Source organism: Jatropha curcas, chromosome 1 (assembly GCF_041381405.1).
Source record: "Jatropha curcas cultivar XTBG-Jc1 chromosome 1, XTBG_Jcur_1.0, whole genome shotgun sequence".
NCBI classification, from domain to species: Eukaryota; Viridiplantae; Streptophyta; class Magnoliopsida; order Malpighiales; family Euphorbiaceae; genus Jatropha; species Jatropha curcas.
In genome coordinates this window covers 37,053-55,570 of record NC_143151.1, presented here as the reverse complement: position 1 = coordinate 55,570, position 18,518 = coordinate 37,053, and the positions used below count along the sequence as shown (strand labels likewise).

General features: G+C 33.6%; 2 protein-coding genes across 3 annotated transcripts; one reads left to right on the top strand and one right to left on the bottom strand.

Moving 5' to 3' along the window:
• Positions 1 to 1,487: 1,487 nt before the first annotated feature.
• On the bottom strand, positions 1,488 to 10,764 carry UBP8 (ubiquitin-specific protease 8). 2 transcript variants are annotated; one of them, XM_012210978.4, is made up of 13 exons: positions 10,567 to 10,764; positions 9,973 to 10,227; positions 9,370 to 9,511; positions 8,066 to 8,125; positions 7,875 to 7,967; positions 5,941 to 6,294; positions 5,655 to 5,795; positions 5,376 to 5,546; positions 4,722 to 4,979; positions 4,473 to 4,621; positions 3,828 to 4,382; positions 3,062 to 3,335; positions 1,488 to 2,034 (listed from the first exon to the last, which is right to left on the bottom strand). In XM_012210978.4, the coding sequence occupies exons 1-13, from the start codon at positions 10,653 to 10,655 to the stop codon at positions 1,918 to 1,920; spliced, it is 2,658 nt and encodes an 885-aa protein (XP_012066368.1). In that variant the 5' UTR covers positions 10,656 to 10,764; the 3' UTR covers positions 1,488 to 1,917. The 2 variants fall into 2 exon arrangements, with proteins under 2 accessions (XP_012066368.1, XP_020533098.1); XM_020677439.3 differs by lacking the exon at positions 5,941 to 6,294 and having other exon boundaries at positions 10,567 to 10,763.
• A 2,932-nt stretch (positions 10,765 to 13,696) lies between these two features.
• LOC105629386 (Calcium-dependent phosphotriesterase superfamily protein) lies at positions 13,697 to 17,092 on the top strand. Its single transcript, XM_012210980.4, has 4 exons — positions 13,697 to 14,153; positions 14,728 to 15,003; positions 15,676 to 15,843; positions 16,498 to 17,092. Exons 1-4 carry the CDS (start codon positions 13,825 to 13,827, stop codon positions 16,898 to 16,900), a joined length of 1,176 nt encoding a protein of 391 aa, XP_012066370.1. The 5' UTR covers positions 13,697 to 13,824; the 3' UTR covers positions 16,901 to 17,092.
• The last annotated feature ends 1,426 nt before the right edge of the window (positions 17,093 to 18,518 follow it).

The following is an 18,518-nucleotide window of genomic DNA, read 5'->3' as shown; positions in this document are numbered from 1 at the left end:
GAAACAATTTTTCAAAGGCAGTGCAAAGTACTTTTTTGAGAGTTTTCTCTATTTTGGCTGAGGCTTCCTCTTCAATATTACATTCAACTAACATGCATGTGCACTCTTGCCATCGAAACGTAACCAAGTCAAGTACCAGTTGAATCTCACCTTAATCCTAAACGGTTGATTCCTCGGTAATTCATGATTACAAGATGAGTGTTCTTTTTTTATTTATTGAATTTAAAATCCATCCATAAATTTCGTCGGTAATCCATCACTAATTTATAAGTAAAATTGAGAGAAATTAGTGTTAACATTCGATACCCTTAATCATTAGCGGTATCATTCGATACCCTTAATCATCCACTTAATTCAAATTCATCGCTAAAAATTAGTTCGTCCATGAAACCCGGGGCAGTTACTAAATTTCTTGTAATGTATGAGCAGATGGACTAATTGTCAAGTATCAAATATCAACAATTTAAGACTTTAAATAGCTTTATATGCCCTTCTGGAATTTCTAATGTACCAAAAAACTTTAGTTGAAACCAAATCATCTCTTACATTTTTATCCCATTTAGGGTTAGATTTTTAGAACATCTAGAATATAGTGGATGATTTTGTTTAATAATGGAATTGAGAGGAATTGCAATTGGCATCTTGGAAAGTACTTATTAATTTGATTGAAATGCATAGGAAGTCAAGTAAGAACCATAGGATTTTGAGCAGAATGTGAACCAAGCAAACAGTGGTCCTCAAGTCCAAGCTGTGTTAATGTACTATGGGACTGCAATTATCAAGATAGTAAGGTCACATCTTACACAAAAATGGAAAGAGAAGTAATGTGGTCCATCCTACTAAATTCCAGCTACAAGAGAAAAGTATATGGATTTCTTCAGTCTCATCCTGCATTACCATAGATTTTTTTGCCCATTGCTTTCTTTTCGTAAATTGGGAATTCTTAAAGGAACAAATTAACCATAATTTGAATGTCTAATTTCATCAATGACTACCACCACCCAAAGTAAATATCAAATGGAACCCATCTTCAACGCCCAGATGAATTTTGAACTCGAACAGTGTCTAATTAAATCACCAATGATATCAAACAGAAAGCCTAACTGAGACGGCACTTGGATGCTTCCGTCGGTGTGCCTTTCTGTACATATCATTTATATACATATACATATATTTCGTGAGCAGTGAATTATCATGTGAAATACATACCAGACAGACTTGTAATGGCAAGAACCTGCCATATTGAAGATGGAGAACGAAACTGAACAACATAAACAGAATGTTCCTGTTAAAATAGTGCCTTGCTATTCCGTCATCAGGACATAGTAATATAAAACTGTGAATGTTAAAACCATATGATCCAAAACTCCTGGGTGATAACTAACAAATTGACAATATGCCTTGACGATTGTGATCTACCTTAGCTCTTTGATTTAAAGACCTTGCATATGATATTTGGTAAGACAATAGATTCTGCAACAACGAACTTATTATGACCAAATTTGAATTTAATAACCAAGAAAATGCTTATCAAATGATTCCAGTATATCAATCATCAGTTGTACAACAGTTATACATGAGTACGAAAAAAAATACAATTTCATAGTGGGGGTTTAAAGCAAACCCCTTTTACAAAAAACTCTCTCACCGAAGGTTACAGGTATAAGAAAGGTCTGTTTTCGTGTGTTTCACTTCTCAACTTGTTTCTATGATACAATCCTCCTCTGCACCTAATTCAAAGCTTGTAATCCCCCTTCCCTTCCATCCATGCTTGTTAAATCTAATTAATTTTAACTAAATAATGGTAAAAACAAAAGAATGCTACCCTCTTAGACGGAACTCATAAGACTAAGACGGCAATATGTTAATAAATTCACTAACCATCTACTTTCTATGTGACGTGATTCTCAACCAAAATTAAGCTTCTAAAACTCTTCTGTAGAAAAGAACATAAGCAGCTGAAGTCTTTATCTTGTCCTGGCTGATTGGATGAACTTGGCTATCATCAAAGTCATACCACCGGTCACCCCCATGCTACAACATCATAAAAAATACAATTACAACGTTTGAGATTGTACTATTATATAGTCAAATTTTAAAAAGTCAAATAAGCAATGATTTTTTGCAATTCAGGATAATTTTTCGTAAGCCTTCAATTTCATGCTAAATCACATGTCATTGACATATTTTTCCTCTTTCATGATAACTGTGAAATTTGACTCTTGAGACGCACAAACACACACACACACACACCCCGAGCTGAAATATTTAAGATTTTGAAGCTATGATACTGCCTACTAAGAAAAACCCATCAATCAACTAGATAAGGCCCTCTTGAAGTGGAAGACTGTATATCTTAACAATAGACCAACCGTGTAAGAGAATTAACAATAACATTGTCATAAAGTAAAAGCAACGATAAATGCTAAAAAGCAAAAGCAGTTTATTTAAGCGTCCAGTTAAGCTTGAATGTTAATGAAATCCTCAGCATGATTATCAGGTTAATTTAGTAGATTTGGATTCCTAATCCCAGAAAACAACATAATCCTACAAACTATTGCATGTGATCTAATGGTTAGATCCTATGGTTATTATTCCAACTAAAAATACAGCTATTAGCATATTAGTTTCAGTTCCAACTTAGGTAGAGCTCCAATATATGTGATAATCCATCTCAATACAAACATTAATGATTCATTAAACTAAACATAAAGTACCATTAGCTGAACAGAAACACATAATAAAGGTACCGTAAAAATGATTATTCATTGGTAATTAAGAAGCCACAATCCTCTTGATGTGCCTGCCTCACACATATGGAGCAGTGTCGACAGGCTCTCTCTCTCTCTCTCTCTCTCTCTCTCTCTCTCTCTCTCCACCCCCCCAAAACAAAAAAAAACCGAAAAAACAGATTCTCACTACCCCACTATACCCCCACCCTACACTTCCCTTCTGAAAAGGAGTGGGGGAGTGGAGAATTAAAATACCAAGGTCATTAAGGAAACTGAGGAGATAAATGGTAAAAATGAACAAAACAAATGTAAGAAAATACACAACTTACATGGACAAATGCAGTGTAATGGCCACCTCCCATGCTTCCATAGTGATTACTGATAGCATAAAGCATGTAACGATGAGATAACTGGCCATTTTTGTAGGATATGTAAGTTGACAAATCTAGATCATCAACAGGGAAGTCAACATATGCCTCAAGCTTGTTCTTCATGAATCGGGTATAAGAGAATCTTTTTAGATGAATAACCAGAATTTCTGGCAGCCTCCAAAGGTCCAATTTTTTACTGGCTTGCCGATGTTTCTTGCAACTTGGACAGAACCTAAAATTACATACAGCAGTAAATATACTACAAAGATACAACATAAAATTTGAGCAAGTGCTAACAAGGATCTCAGAGCACCAGACATAACAAAAACAAAGTAAACTTCAATACCAAGACTCGACATAAAATTTGAACAAGTGCTGAGAAGGATCTCAGAGCAACAGACATTTTAAAAAAAAAGACAGAGAGAGAGAATTAAAAAAAAGGTAAACTTGAATGCCAAAGCTCTGAAACATATACTACAAAGAGGCAATATGATGATGGGCCCCTGGTTTCAAAAGTTAACTGAATAATTTAATGAGTACAAATTAAACAAGGAAGATCTCTTGAAGAGATAACTAAACACCCAACTGGAAGTATTCAAATGATAAAAACCATATTTCCAGTTAATAAAGCATAAAAAATCTGTCAAATCCTTCTCAAATATATCTAGCTCGTTAAACATGAGATTATTTAAGACTATAATTTTGAGAAATGATGTATGCTCACCACATGTCATCTGGTCCAAGAGGTTCTTCCTTTAAAAATGCTTCAAGACACTTGTAAAGAGAAACAGATTCCTGAGGTCTCTTTGCAAGAAAGCCAGACTTGAAAATCTCAGGTAACGAGTTAAGAAGGCGTGTTTCATATTGTTCAATATGTTTTTCTGGCCAACATACAAGAACATTAAATCGTTTGGGCATTCCCGCCACTGGTAATTGTTCATTCATTACTATCTCAGAGTCCTTAACTGTTCCCTTCTCATCTGTCAAATAAAACTGTACTTCAGAATTTGAGGAAATATTGGCCCCTTCTACACTGGACGGATCTGCATTTCCACCTAAAGCAGAACTAGTGTCATCCATTCCAGTAACTACTTCAACTGCAGTGCTACTAAGGGTATCACAGCTGCTCAAGGTACCATCAGAAGGTTTTTGAAATGGAGTAAGCAATTTTATATATAAATTACGGATATCAGATCCATTTTGAAAATTACAGACTGGTGCTACAAGAGGAATTCCAAATGCCTTCCAACTTGAAGTAAGTTTCCCATTGATGTATTGCCTGACATAACAAAATCAATTAGAGTTATTGACTGGATATACACATGGAAAAAAAAATCATAGAGACTGCTAAAAAGAAAATAAAACTTACTCATCCATATGCTGATGCATAAATATTACCAAAGGGACATTGTCCAAGTCTTTATTCAACCGATATGCAACCAGACGGTCACCATCTCTAATCAATGATAAAGAATCAGCCGGTTCTTCTAGATATCGTATAATGCGGTTATTGTACACCTATATGGAACCATATTGCTTCAGGTATCAAAATAAAACAATTATATACAAACATGTAACTAATATAACAGATTTTAGAAATTATAATATTGAAGAGTACCTCTGCCACCAGTAAGGTCTCATCAATCCCTAAAGAGCATGCAAGGCTTAGAGCCCGAGTAAGATCTTCACATTTTCCATACTTCGGCACAGAAATGGTATATGGAGACGGCTGACTACTTCCATCAGTACTCACAACTGTCAAAGTCATACTCCGTGTATTCGTTGAAGGTAGAGGTAGTGATAAGTACATGAATGGATCAAATGTAACCGATACCTTCTTGCAAATTGGACAGACTAATGTTGACTTATATTGACCCTGCAATTAAAAATTAACCATCAATTCACTCTTCATTCAAAAACAACATTAAGGCAGCTACATGGGACAATAGATACACTATATTCAGATCTGTCAGGGATATTGCTGGAGTCAATTTCAAGACAAACTTCATAGCAAATCCCAATATTGTTTGTTAATCTATAAATCTCTATCTTCATGGATATGTCTTAATTCATTTTGTCATTCTGAATAATAGGTTGATTCTTCTGAACAACCAACATAAAAATAAAATTAAAATCCTATTCTGTTGCAAGCTCAGCAGGAACTGCAATGAAGTACAATGAGGAAACATATATAATCAATTCAAACTCATATTCCTATTCTTGGCACAACTTAGCAAACTAAAAAAGAAATTATAGAAAAACAGATGAGAACCTGGCAGACATCAACAATAATAGAGTCATTGCGAGCCACATGATTCCGCCAATATTCATCAGCTACTTCTTCATCTGGTCTGCCCTCTCCATCTTTGGCTTCTACATAAGGCTTGGATTTCACACGATTCAGATCCTCATGAAGTCCATCCAACAAGAAAGCAAGGAGTTCCTATATCAAAAGATTCATCATATTTAGAATACAAGTATATGTAATGCTACAATTCATAGAACAGGAATCAGAGAGAGAGATCCTTTAAAACAAGAGAATTTTAGCAACCTGAGAATCATGTTGATTAAACCCACTGAACTGAGGAGCAAATCGAGCAAGCTTTGACTTGAATGTCCTTGGTGCCACCGGAGATGCTCCGGGAGCCCATAACTTCCTCAATAGATCCCCAAATGCTAAGGCAATCTCACCCTGGGGAAAACAACCAGCTTAAGAGACTTAATTCTGCAGATACTCTGCAACAGCGTAAAACTCCTTACAAAAACATGCTCACTACAGAAAAAGATACCATCATCAGAAAATTAATGTAAGAGAACTAAAACTTATGGTAACCTACATCCATGCCCAATGGGTTGTCATGATTTATTTCTCTACCATAATCACCAAGGAAATAGTCTACAAGCTTTGGTGTGTGTGCTAGGCACTGAATGGCACTATTCATGAAGCAAGTATTTCCAAGATTCTGTAATCCTGTCAATCCCAATGAGCCAGCTTCTCCAGACTTTCCAAAGAAGGATGAAGAATTACTACGAAAAATACTGGTGCTAATACTGCCAGCACTACCATTCATCATTGTTGAAGTTCCGGAAGAATGTGTCCCATTAGAATATTGTACAGTGGCATCATCCTTTTTCCCTTCTCTGCATTTCATGTTATCAGACAGTCCATAAACTTGTAACTCCAAAACAATCTGTAGAAAAAATAGTGATAGTGAGAAAGAATTAGCTAAAATATAAACCGAACCTAAACTATCCACGAATGATAAATAGTTTTAAAAAGAGATTTTATTTGATTTCACTACAAGGATTCCCAGCTAGAAGACAAGTACAATATTTGCTAATGTCTCTCCATTGAAAACTTAGATCCTTAGCTATTAAAACTCGTCTAGGGTCAATAATACCACAACAACAACTAGGTCTTAGTCCCAAGATAGTTAGGATCAGTTACATGGATCCGTTTCGTCCATCCCACTCGGGTTTAAGTTATTTATTTAGAAAGACCCAGCATATGTAGATCTTCCATAATCACTTCCTCTCTCTTTCCTACTCTCATCTACTTCATGATGCTCTATTGTCCTTAAGGGGGCTTCTGGCTATCTACAAACATATGGACAAACCACCTTAACCTTCTTTCTCTCATTTTTCCCTTGATAGATGCCACTGCCTTCTCACTTACAACCATTTCCAATTCTGTCCAACACCGCATTGCCACATTTCCATCTTAACATCCTCATTTTGTTTGTGAATTTTCCTTACTGCCCAACACCCAATGGCATAAATCATAGCTAGTCAAATTGCAGTTCAATAAAACTTGCCCTTAAGCTTCATTGGAATTTGGCGATAACACAAGACTCCGGTAGCATTTTGACACTTCATGCATTCTGCTTTAATCTGATGATCAATATACACATCATTTCCCCCATCTTTAATAATAATTCCAGGGCATTTGAAATGTGTGCCTTGAGGCACTATTACCCTATTTAGGGTAACACAATTACAATCTTCACTCTTCTCCACAATAACTTGCAATGCAAACATTTTGTTTTTCCCCAGTTAAGCTTAAGCCTTTTTGCTTCTAAGGTGTTCCTCTAAAGATCTAGCTTCCGGTTGACTGCATTATGACTTGTATAATCTAGGGTCAAAAATATCGATGTAAACATATGCTTTAAATGCAAAGTAATGCCGTAGTCCCACAATGAACACATGTTTGTTCAACAAATGCTTGAAATGGTCACTTCACCTGTTGGAGCAACTATGCTGCCCAAAACTTTGTGAGTGGTTTGAAATGGATGTCCATCCTCTGTCTTGTTTTCTCATATCTTTTCCCAAGCAATCTAAAGTTTAAAAGGTCCAGTGAAATGATCTTTGTATACACTAACTTCACAGCCAACAAGTGCAACATTACAAGAATTAATTTTCAACTAACCAACAAGGGATCCACATCAAATATCTATAAGGCTTACTATTTGTCTCAAAGGTCAAACATCAAAATTCATGATGAATTAGATTGGGGATTGTTGCTAGCAGATCCCTAGTGCCCAGTGATGCTAACTTGAAAGCTGTATGACAGATCCGAAACAGCAGTTCTAATAATATGATTTTCAGTTTCAAATATATCTAAAGACTAGCAAAACATGCAGAGTATATTTCCTTGAAAAACGCCAACATAAACACTGGCTTTTAAAGTCCGGTCTAATGTCGGACTAGCAAGTCTTTGTAGTGAATTATAGCATTAGTAATTATAAGGTAAGCTGAAGTATCTACTGCTAACCTCCTGATCTGACTGACGCTGACAGTCTTTCGGAGACTTGTTGTCATTTACAAAAAATTGGGTAGTTTGACCAGAAAAGTCCCAGATGCGCAGCTGCACAGCAACAGAAGTTAGAAAGTTAATTTTCACTGCTCGAAACCCAAAAAGGAAAAAGAAAACAACTCCATCTGTTGGATAAAGTTCTAACTAACCGCCTCAGAATCAGCAGTAAAAATCTTGCAGGCTCTTCTGAAAAGCTCAGTTGAATTATCCTGAAAACTGTAAGGTGAGTACTTGAAATACCATCTAAGATAATTAAAACGTAGTAATTAAAGGCGAAAGGCGCATCAAGGCACAAGGTGTGGTAGACAATTCCTGAGGTGAAGAAAAACACCTCCTAATCTGGGTATTTTTCAGTGTTTTCTCTATTTCCTAGCAACAGTAGGATGCTGTTCGAGAAAATTTCTTCTAGGAAGCATTTGCCAATTGGATAGTCAAAAAGGGAATGAATTAAGATTTTTATTGCTCTAGTTTCTAAAAAAGATTGTTTTATTAAGTTTCAAGCATTTTAAGCACATATAGTCCCATCACTTAATATAAGATTTTAACTGAGATCTTATGAATATACGTCGGCTATTTAGTTCTAGTTCTCAAACAAAGTCCATTGACGGGAAATGAAGTTTAGAATCAGCACCTGGTTATGTTGTAGATGACAAATTAGTAGCACTAGATTGTCGTTTCATTATTGAATTTCAGAAGGCTCATGATAAGATCATGAGCAGTAAGATTTTGGTGATGGGTCAAGTTTATTAGGAGTTGTTTTTATTACATAGTTTGTTAAATTAATCTAAATGTGGACCCTAGGACTTGACTTGGTGTTACATTTTTTATTATGTATATAATGTTCTGTTTGAAATATAGGCTATTTGGTTTTTAATTTTAAGCATGTATAGATTTCATGCAAACTTTGGGCACTGTCTGTTACTGTGTCCTTGGGAGGCTAAAAGAGAAAAGCATTTTTAGTAGATTATCATATTATTTTGTGCACATACAGACACCCCATTTTATCAATAATAATGATACAGATACATGTTAATTTTATTGTACAGATACATCTTCATTTTGTTCTCTTATCAGGAGGGAAATATTTCCATTTTATGTATGTAAGCAGTATTCACTGAAAAAGCCAGCATAGGGACCAGGACCACTGCACCTAAAGCTGCACTCCATCTAAAAACAACAACACGAAGAAGTTTACATAATCACTGTATCCAAAAATCAAACTCTTCCTAACCTACATACAGCCTCTCCTTTGTACTAAGAATTAAACTTTGACCAATAAACTTTTGAATAACCAATCAAAAATTATTATCTTGTCATATCCAAGATTGAAAAGGCAAAATAACTTCTTATTTCAGACTAGTTAATCAAAATAATAAAAACATATTGCTATTCCAGCATTGCATGTCTTATGAAAGCTAATAAAGAAAATCATGGATTGGGCAAATGATTATACCTTTTTGGTAATTTTTACACCTAAGGAATTCAGTTCCCGCTGCACAGAGAGCCTCATTTGTAAAGGATAAACGTCTGACATATCATCTTCTGCAGCAGAAAAGGTTTTTCCATACTTGGATGCAACTTTTGAATCACTGTGCCTGAAAGGAAACCAGAACAGCAATACATTAAGCAACTTTCATTTCTTGGGCAATTAAAAGAGAACATAGAGAATAAAAAGTTGTAAATAGATTCATTACTATCACTAGACAAGTGTGCGTATAAGCAGTCACTATAACCTTCTGAATACACTTTTTTATGGGATTTTTACATGTTAGGAAGCACAAAGTCTTCCTATAAATACAAGTCAATTGCCAAAATAAACAAAGATGATAGGTTTAAATGTTTGGTAATAGAAAGCTTATGCCATCTATACCACAAATGGCATCAAACTTAAATCTTCTGTTAAGCTTATTCTTAGAAAAATTTGAATTTGGACCTGAAACAAAATTTGATCTTTTTCTTCACACATGAATCCATAATTCTTACACAACATGACAAATTTCAATGACCTGGGGAATGAAAGTGAAAAGAATTGCCGAAACCAATTCAGAAAGCTTACCATTTGAGTGCCTTCAACCACATTTCTGCCGAGACCAACGCAAAGTCTCGTCCTGAGACACCCACTTCACCATTTTCACCATTCTGCGAAGCTTCCTCTCCTCTCCTCAAATTAAGTACAAGATCCGAGCTGAAAATGTTGTTGATGAGCTTCATTGGACCCGCATAGGAAGATCCTGAAGTTCCTATATACAAAATCCCCTTATTCCCATCAGATTCACCCAATGACGTTGAATCTTGTGCATCTTTCCACCACCTAAAAGACGTCATTCACAAATTCAATCTAAATCACAAAAAGCAAGCTCAACATGTCGCAAAAAAAAAACATTAAAAAAAAAAAAAAGGAAAATCGACGAGGATTCTCCCGTTGGATACTAAGAAATCACAGTTAATAATTAAAAAAAAAAAGATAGAAATGAATCTTGAATGCCTTTTGATTTGAAAAACTTAATCCAATTTCCATTTATTTTCTCATAATTTCATTTTTGAAGGCCTTGATCTCACATTGACAGCTCCATGCTTAATTTATGCTTCAGATTTGTGAAAATGCATGCACTAGAAAGCAAACAAATCCCAATAAAATGAGAAACTGGACCTGTAAGGTACGAAATAGAGGCGTTGGTCATTGTCGGAGTCGGGTCTCTGAGTTGAATCAGATGGATCTTCGGATAGACCGTTCTCCATTCGAGAGAGCGAGTGTGTGTGCTTGTCTTAGAGAGAGAGTTTAGAAAGTGCTGATGATGTGGGCGTGAAAGAGCGAGATGGCGTTTTCTTTTCCTGTGGAGGATTCAAGGAGGGAAAATAAATAATAAATGTTTATATTGGTTTTTTTTCTTTTTCTTTTTTTTTAGATGCACAACGGTAAAAACTAGAAAAATACCTGAATTAAAATAGACGGCCACCTGGCACCATCTGAAAGGCTTGATAGCATATTTACGTAATTAGTGGTATTCGACAACATGCATTCACGTTACTCGCTATATATATATATATATATATTTTTAATATGAGTAATCCATCTTTTTTATAATATAATAAAAATAATAATAAATTATTAAAAAAATATTTTATATATATATATATATATATATATATATATATAAATGAATAAATATTAATAATTTATTATAAATATTATAACATGTATGTAAACAAAACGAATAAATATGATAAACGATTATTGAAATGGAATGAAAAACAAATTTTTGTAATTGAAACAATGTATAAAAATAAAAGTAATTAAAACTCAAGCAAAATAATGCCTGTTAGATTAATAAGTAAATTCACCGCGTACTCTCGGCATCTAACCTGGCAAGATCAGGAAGATTGTAGTACAAATGATAATACATTTTATAGCCAAAGCAAAATAAACTCTTTTATAATTTTATCTTTAAATTTTGAAAAAAAAAAAATTGTGGTGCAAAAGATTTTAAAATCGACCTTGTGACACCGTGGATTCACTTTTTAAATAACCTCACACTGTTTTACACTAAAAACAATAGTAATTTTTAAAGTTATTATTTAGATGTATGATTAATGCCAATGTGTTCTGAAAATCAAATCGGTCACTAGACCAATGAAGACAATAATAATTAAACCAGAGAGTTAAAATAAATTCAAATATGGATTAATTAAAATTTTATATAAAATATTTTTAAATATATTTATTAAATATAATTTGAAAATATTGGTTAAAAAAATTTGATATTAAACAAAAAAAATATGCTCAGATTTAGCTTTACGAAAAGAATAAATAAATAATATTAAACAAAAAGAATAAAAATATGAGCAAATTTAATATAAAAAAAACTCAATTAATAAATGTAACACCCACCGCCCAGTCCCGAGAGATCCAACAGCAGATGCCACATTCGGTGCCGAAGTCACCGTTATAGTAATTTTTCTGGACCAAAATAATACGGACTTCTAGACTGGTGGTACTATTTACACAACGGTAAACTTATTATTTCAGACACAGAAAGCGTTACAATTACCATAAAATGTAATATTATTTTTGCATCATTTAGTTTTCAAATTGGGTAATTTAATTATTTTGATTGGGCTTATAAATAAAGAAGCCCAAAAGTTAAAAAATCAGTATGCCCATATGTTTTAAGAGACCATACTTTGAATCAATTATATTAATTATCAATCTGATTTACTGATTTTTAGCTGATTTTCATTGGGTTTTCCCCGATTTTGAAGTCTCTATTTTTATTATCCAATTTGAAAAGGACTATAATCCGGTTCCTGATTAAACCGATCGATCCGATTTGATTTTTAGAACAATTGTTAATTCAACTTTTAATCAATAAAAATTTTAATTGATCTAATTTTACAAATTGACGTATTTAATGAGTAAAATAAAATATTTAACAGACCCTATTAAAGTGTCCAATCAATTAAAATAAACATTAAAGATGTTACAAAATTTTTTGTAAAAAGTATAACAGTGCATTTATGTATGTAATCTAGAAAAAATTAATGATTTTGGCAAATAGCTTTTGCTTGTGGCATTACAAAAAATAAGAGAGAATTAAGGTAAAGAAGCATGAATAGAGAGGATTTAGTCTGGGTGAGCATTTAGTTCAATGGAATTGAATCGCCACTGACTTAAATAAGGGATCAAAATTTAAAAATACAATCAAACTCAAATGAAGAAGCATGAATAGTTAAATTGAATATATTAAAATCAAAATTTTTACATTTCTAGAGGAATAAATTTAGCTAGTTTTTAGTTTGGCTTTCTTCACGAATCAATTTTATTGGTAATTCAACTAAACCAAATTGAATCAAATTGCTTAGAATCAAAATCTGCTCACCCCGATCAGTGTGACAGTAACCCCCGACGTCTGCAAGTCGAACTCGCCAGTCGGCCTGACTTTATTCACGAGAACTTTATATCATCTCATGTGCGTGATCTCATGCGCCAAAATCAAAATTATCTACCAATTTTAAAAGAAAAATTACTATTTCATCCTTACATAATTGGAAATACAAATTATTCCAATTCTCTGTTTCAAGAAATGATTTTGTAGTCTTTGATTTTTCTTTTCATTAAATCATCTGACCCTTTCATCCTAATTTAGCCATTTTTACCGTTTATTCAATAAGAAAAAATCGGTCAAAAGAAAGGGAATAGAAAATAAAGGAAAAAGTACCCTTAACATCCAAAAAAACCAGAAATAGAGAGCTTTGCTTCTGGGTATGTGATGAACTCAATCGGCCGCTAGTCTTTGCTTCAGTTTCTCTGTTGGCGGGTAGTTATTGTTTCTACCATGTAATATGAACCTGATTGCAACTGCTCTTAGATTGAAGTATCTGAGTCTATGTGGCCTTGAAGTATTAATGGAACTTTTTCTATACGTGGGTTTCTGCTAGTACTGTCATCTTGATTTGCTAGCTTCTTGTTTTGTACGTGGCGCGAATCCACTGGCTCAACGACACAAGAGAGTTCCTGGGATGCGTTTTTTTCTTCCCTTTGTCCTTTTAACTATAAGGTTATTTAGGTCTTTTCCATAAACGGCACAAAAAAAAAAAAGCTAAATTAAAACGGAAGAATTAAATGATTTTATGGAAGCAAAATTCATTTTTTAAAATAAAGGAATGGATTAGTTATATTTTCAATTAATATAAAGAGGAAATAATAATTTTTAAAATTTTAAATGGTGACACCTACCCTCTTCAATAGGGAACCAAAAAGCATGGTTACTTTTCATTCAAATACTATTTTCAAACGACCATCCCAATGCTGGAAGCTCTCTTTATAAATCAAACTCTGGTTAGGTGGTAGACCTTACTTTCAGTAACAAACTCACCTTGGCCTTCTCGCCCATCTCTCACCGCACCGGCAATGACTCCCACCGGAATTCTCGCCGGACTCTTCCTCGTTTTAGCATTGTACTGTGGTATCGACCCATTTAAGCACAGTGCAATCTCAGATTTTCCAGAATTCAAGGCAATCAAAGTTGACATGCCTGATTGGTCACTTGTTCCTACTGACAAAGACAAAGATAACTTACTCCAAAGATCTGAAATTAAGTTCTTGAATCAAGTTCAAGGCCCTGAGAGTATCGCCTTTGACCCTCTTGGCCGCGGGCCTTACACTGGTATTGCGGATGGCAGAATTGTCTTCTGGAATGGTCAGAAATGGACTGATTTCGCTTACACTTCATCTAATAGGTCAGTTCTTTCCTAAATTCTAAGTTTTTGCTATAAACTAATTATTTATTTAGTAAATTTTTTTGTCAATTCAGTTATTTATAAACTTGAATCCAGAGAGTACTTATGACTGCTGATTTCAATTTAATTGACATCAACAAAGGCTGCAGATTGTAAGTAGTTAATACTATGCGATAAATATGGAGGAAGAGAGAGTTGTCTACGATGAGCAAGGACAAAATGGATGCATTGATTCTATTTTTGATTAATCAAATGGTTGCCTAGATGATATTTAGCTAAATATCTGTTTTTATAAATTCTTATACTTTTCATGGTTCTCTTCCTACTGATTGATAAACTAAATTGACAAAATGCTTTAGGAAAAGATAGTACATAATAATCGTATATAATTCCTCAATTTTCCATGATGACCAGCCATTGAATTGCTACTACCCAGGTTTGGATCCAGTTTTTGGTTTCCACTAGTTGCTAAAGAAATTGTTGTTGCTGTTTTTGTAGTTACTAGTTATTTATCATTTAAATTATTCTATTGACTATTTTTTTTTTTCCTTTCCAATTCTTATTTGGGTCTCAGGTCAGAAATATGTGATCCAAAACCTTCGCCTTTGAGTTATTTGAAGAATGAACACATCTGCGGTAGGCCTTTAGGGCTTCGATTTGATAAGAAAACCGGTGATTTATACATTGCTGATGCATATCTTGGACTGATGAAGGTGGGGCCAGAAGGTGGTTCGGCAACTTCACTAACAACTGAGGCTGAAGGAGTCCCACTGAGGTTTACCAATGATCTAGACATTGATGATGAAGGGAACATTTACTTTACAGATAGCAGTACTCAATACCAGAGGAGGTTAGTTTTTGTTGCTCTTTTCATCATCTAATCAAAGCATTTTGAAGTTTGCACTTATTTTCCTGTAATGCACGAGCAGGATGCTGAGAATAACCTAATTATGTAACTCTATCAGGACAATTGAAATGCAACTTATCAACATGATACAATATATCAAGGAGTTGGTTATCTTGTTTCAATACTGAAGATGCTAGAATAAGTTGCCGCTTAATTCTGGGTTGCAGAGAATAAAATGCAGTTGAAAAGAAATTTTACTAAAGAGGGTATCCCATTTGAAGCAAAGTAGAGCACGTCTAGATTTGTAATCATGACACATCTCTATGCTGAGTTTCTCTTTTGGAGCTCTAATTCTTATCTTGCAATCCCTGCTGCTTCTTTTCAACAACTTGGATTGCTAGACCTTACTACCGCTAGTTTTCTAACTTCACACTTGAATCAAAGATTACAAGTTTTTAAAAATACTATTTTGGTACTTGCTTCCTTCAGGTCCAATTAGAGTATGTCCAACAACTTATATTATCCCAATTTGTCTGCAGAATCTAATATTATCTTAAACTTACTTAATAGCCTCATGTGGAACTCCTGGCCTGGTGTTGCATTTTTTTTTTTCCTTCTGTTAAATGTTATCATGTGTTATTGATGCCTTAGTTGTAACACCATAATATCTTTCAGGAACTTCATGCAATTGGTTTTTTCTGCGGATGATAGTGGGAGGGTTCTAAAGTACAATCCAACTACAAAGGAAACCACTGTCCTTGTGAGGAATCTTCAATTTCCAAATGGTCTGTCCTTAAGCAAGGATGGTACCTTCTTTGTCTTCTGTGAAGGATCCATTGGCAGGTAATTCTTCTTTTCTTTTAATATATGCTATTCTATAAAGCCAGAAACTGTGTTTGGTGTTATTTGAACTGTCCTAAACCTTATAATGCTTTCTTGTTTGTTTTAGGCGGTTCTGTTGCTTTGAGTTTGTCTAGCACAGATTTTATATATCAATTTGATAGATACAGACACTCATGCACCTCATAAGAACAAGATCTAACAACTCCATACATTTGTGAAAGTTGTTATTGATACCTCCTTGGGCAGTCAGAATGGTGGTTTTAGATTTTGGCGTTACATTTTAATTGCTGTATGTTGTAGCTTTGCAATTTTCGTTTTTGCAAAGATAATGCTGGTGCTCCCCATTCAATGGGAATATTCCTATTTTATTCTCATCTTAGCAGTGCAGCAACTATTCTCTTGGGACAATTACTATCTTCACTCTATTAAGATAGTAAGTTCAAATTTTAGTAGTCTGTTTTGATTCATGCTTCATAATATTCCAAAGAAATTCTTACATCATCATTTTCAGAAGAAAAAGAAAAAGCTCTATTGCTCAATGTGCCATGCCATCAGGAATCATTTTGTGGCATCTGGAATCAGTCTTCCATGTTCAGTTGCAAATGCAGCAACTTTTCTCCTCTATTGGTATTCATTCAATATTTGTAAATGCAGATTGCGCAAGTACTGGCTGAAGGGCGAGAAAGCAGGGACTTCAGAAGTATTAGCCATCTTACCAGGGTTTCCTGACAATGTCAGAACAAATGAAGAGGGTAACTTTTGGGTAGCAGTTCACTGCCGCCGATCGTTATACACTTACATATGTGCATTATACCCAAAACTGAGAATGTTCATGCTCAAGCTTCCAATATCAGCAAAGATTCAATACCTGCTTCACATTGGGGGCCGGCTTCATGCAGTGGCTGTAAAATACAGCCCAGAAGGTAAGATCTTGCAGATATTGGAAGACAGTCAGGGGAAGGTTGTTAAAGCAATCAGCGAAGTGGAAGAGAAGGATGGGAAACTGTGGATGGGGAGTGTTCTCATGCCTTTTATTGGAGTTTACAACTTGGCTTGAGATAAGTATTATTCCGACAAAGCAGTCATTGCACCTTTTTAGTCTTGCTCTTCCCTGGCCTGTTGAAAGTGGAAATCTGTCAAGAACATGCATCTGTTTTCAGGTTATCTTCTCTGTCGTTTGAATTTAGATCATATGCCTCTACGATGATCATACCCAGATTTTTATGAATTTTGAGTTGATTACTTAGTATGTTGTGATTTTATTTTATAGCAAAAGAAAATATAAATGAAAATTTCTTGTTTCCAGTATAGTAGTTAAGTATGTTTAAAACAATATAAATGGAGTAGCAGTATTCTTATGTTTTATTTGACTCCCATAAAAAAATCTTTTGCAATATATTTTTGAAGGTAGAATTTATTTCCAAATCTAATTTAATAAAAAAAATTATCATTATAAACATTACATATACAAGTCTTAATATTTTACTAAAATTTGTCATTCTTTCCATGTAAGTTGTAAAATTACTACCAATCCACTTCTTTAACAATGTTAAGTTTTTACTCCGATCATGTTGAAGGGTGCATTGTCATGCTTAGCTCCTATATCTTAAGAGACTAGTTTTTTTTTTTTTTTTAGTGACGTGCGATGTATGTTGATTATATTCATTATATGCTATTTTTTTTTATATTCGTTTAGTTTTTTTTACTTATATAATTAAAGTATAAATTTTTATTTAGGTTGCGATAATTATAGTGATTTTTATACATATAGTAAAATATATATTTTTAGTTATATATCTTCCACTATAATATCTTATTGAAAATAAATTGATATATTTATTTCTCTCTTTAAAATAACAATTTAAATATAAAATACATCATTTATATTCTCTTCAACATATTGATTCATATAGTTTTTATTATACATTAGTTTTTACTTTTTTTGTATACCAAATTGATTTATAAAAATCATCATATACCTTTTATTTTGGGTTTTATAATTAACTTACATATTTTTTTAATAACTTTCGCTATAATCTATTTTAGTAAATAAATATATTTTAACAATAAAATAGGAAACTAATCATCATCCCTGCAATTTGATAATATTAATTTAATGGTCTTCGAGGTTTACTTCCGCCAAACCACTTGGTCTTTCTGTCCATTTTCTTCAGATTTTTCCGTTAAAACTTATAAAAATACTAAAATACCTTAACACATAAGAATGGAAAATAATTAATTCGTCCCTGAGATTTGACCAAACTAACTAAGTTATCCCTGCAATTTAACAATATTAATTAATGATCCATGAGATTTATCTCCGTCAAACCATTTGATCATTTTGTTTATTTTCTCCCGAGTTTTTGTCAAAACCTTTAAAAAAATTCTGAAAAAACGGAGAATATTTATAACGGAATGACAATTAAGTATTATCACATTTATAACTAGAATTCTGTAAAATGGAGAATTCTTGTTTTTTTTTTAATTTATTTTCTAAAATTTTCTTACTATTCCTATGGTCCTACCTTCGTTTTATTAGTTGTAGTTTGTGATGGAGTATATAAAATAACTTGTTCTCTTGAATATTAATACCTAAAATTAAATGCCTATTATTTTTATTGAAATTAACTCGATGTATATTTTTTTTTTCATCTTTTTGTTGGTGGCTCAAGATA